Here is a 1,454-nt window from a genome sequence, read left to right as displayed (position 1 = left end):
TTACTGTATCTTCTACTATAAGTTTATGAATCGACGGTTACGTAATATACGATTGAGTGTAGTCTTGCAGCTATTAGGATATTATAAGTACGCAATGGTCTGCTGAGAGACGATTACGACTGAGTACGTGGATTACGACGCCTATTCATTTGCTGGCAGGGTGAACGCATTCTTTAAAAAAAGTATGAGTTTTGTTTAATTTGCATAGGTATATCTTATTAATAACTAACTGCTAAGCGTCACTGATAATATATACTCAGCGGCACAAAATTTGGCCCACTCTTTGCCTAAGCCAATCATTTGCTACATCATTATTTGCCACATAAAAGTGTGATGAAGTAAAATTTTGCAATAAGTATAAAAATGTCAAAGTCACTCAGAGGGCTATGGAGAGGGCTATGCTCGGGGTTCTCTGCGGGATAGAATTAGAAATGATGATATCCGCAGTAGAACTAAGGTTACCGACATAGCCCGAAGAATGCGAAAACTAAAGTGGCAGTGGGCGGGGCACATTGCTCGCAGGACGGATGGCCGATGGGGCCAGAAGTTCTCGAAGGCGTCCGCGGACCGGGAGACGAGCTGTCGGTAGGCCCCAACAAGATGGAGCGACAACTTGGTTAAGATCGCGGATCGCGGTGGATGCGGAAAGCACAAGACCGGCTGAGTGGAAAGCCTGGGGGAGGCCTATGTCCAGCAGTGGACGTCTTTCGGCTGACATGATGATGATGATGATGAAAAAATGTTGCGAAATAAGAAAAATGCGAAAGTAAAGTTATGCCAACGATTGGTTTGCCAAATGAAACTTCGGCGGAAGATTGGTTGCTAAGTGAATTTGGCTAAACATATTTTTCCGAAAAGGCAGTACCTACACCCACTAGCACATACCATAGCTATGTTTATGGTTTATTTTTTTGTCCGTAGGATGCCGTAATATCAATATTTCAATATTTCTTGAAATATAGCTCTATTCGTTACCTTATCGCTACTGTCGATGTAAATATAATTTATTTTGTTACTCATAAATATGTCATGATTTCTATAGTTATTTACTCTTTGGTCATGATCTGTCATGGAGACAAAACATAAAGAGAACTGACGTTGTCATGGCGGTTTCTTTACGGACAGATCCATATTTAAAAAATAACAAAGTCCTTGTCGAAGAGTCCTTGATCGTACTAACTTAGTAGGTAAACAAAGGTAGTAAGCACTTGTCCCACCGCCGACGAGACGAGGAGCGAGCAGAGCGAGTAACTAGAAACGAGTGGGCGAGCAGTGAAAAGCGATGTTCGAGCACGACGGGCGATTACTCGCTCCACTCGCTCAAGCCGGGCGGCCGCCAAGCTAATAGCGCTGACCGAGTATCGCTGGCTAGTTTTATAGCTCAGCGATTTTATAGCTCTTGTCGCTGCGACAAAAATAAGTACGAGTTCTGCGGCAGTGGACCGCCAGCGATC

General features: G+C 43.5%; 1 protein-coding gene across 1 annotated transcript in view; it reads right to left on the bottom strand.

Annotated features, from left to right (window-relative positions):
- Positions 1-1,105, bottom strand: part of LOC141438593 (protein EFR3 homolog cmp44E-like) — a 3,435-nt gene extending 2,330 nt beyond the window's left edge. The window contains exon 1 of the mRNA XM_074102459.1: positions 1,098-1,105. Within this exon, the coding sequence (XP_073958560.1) occupies positions 1,098-1,105 (8 nt within the window). The remainder of the gene's footprint in view (positions 1-1,097) is intronic.
- Positions 1,106-1,454: the final 349 nt, after the last annotated feature.

The sequence above is a fragment of the Choristoneura fumiferana genome, chromosome 19 (assembly GCF_025370935.1).
Source record: "Choristoneura fumiferana chromosome 19, NRCan_CFum_1, whole genome shotgun sequence".
Lineage (NCBI taxonomy): Eukaryota > Metazoa > Arthropoda > Insecta > Lepidoptera > Tortricidae > Choristoneura > Choristoneura fumiferana.
The sequence above is the reverse complement of the archived record's forward strand: the minus strand, read 5'-3'. Positions and strand labels throughout refer to the sequence as shown.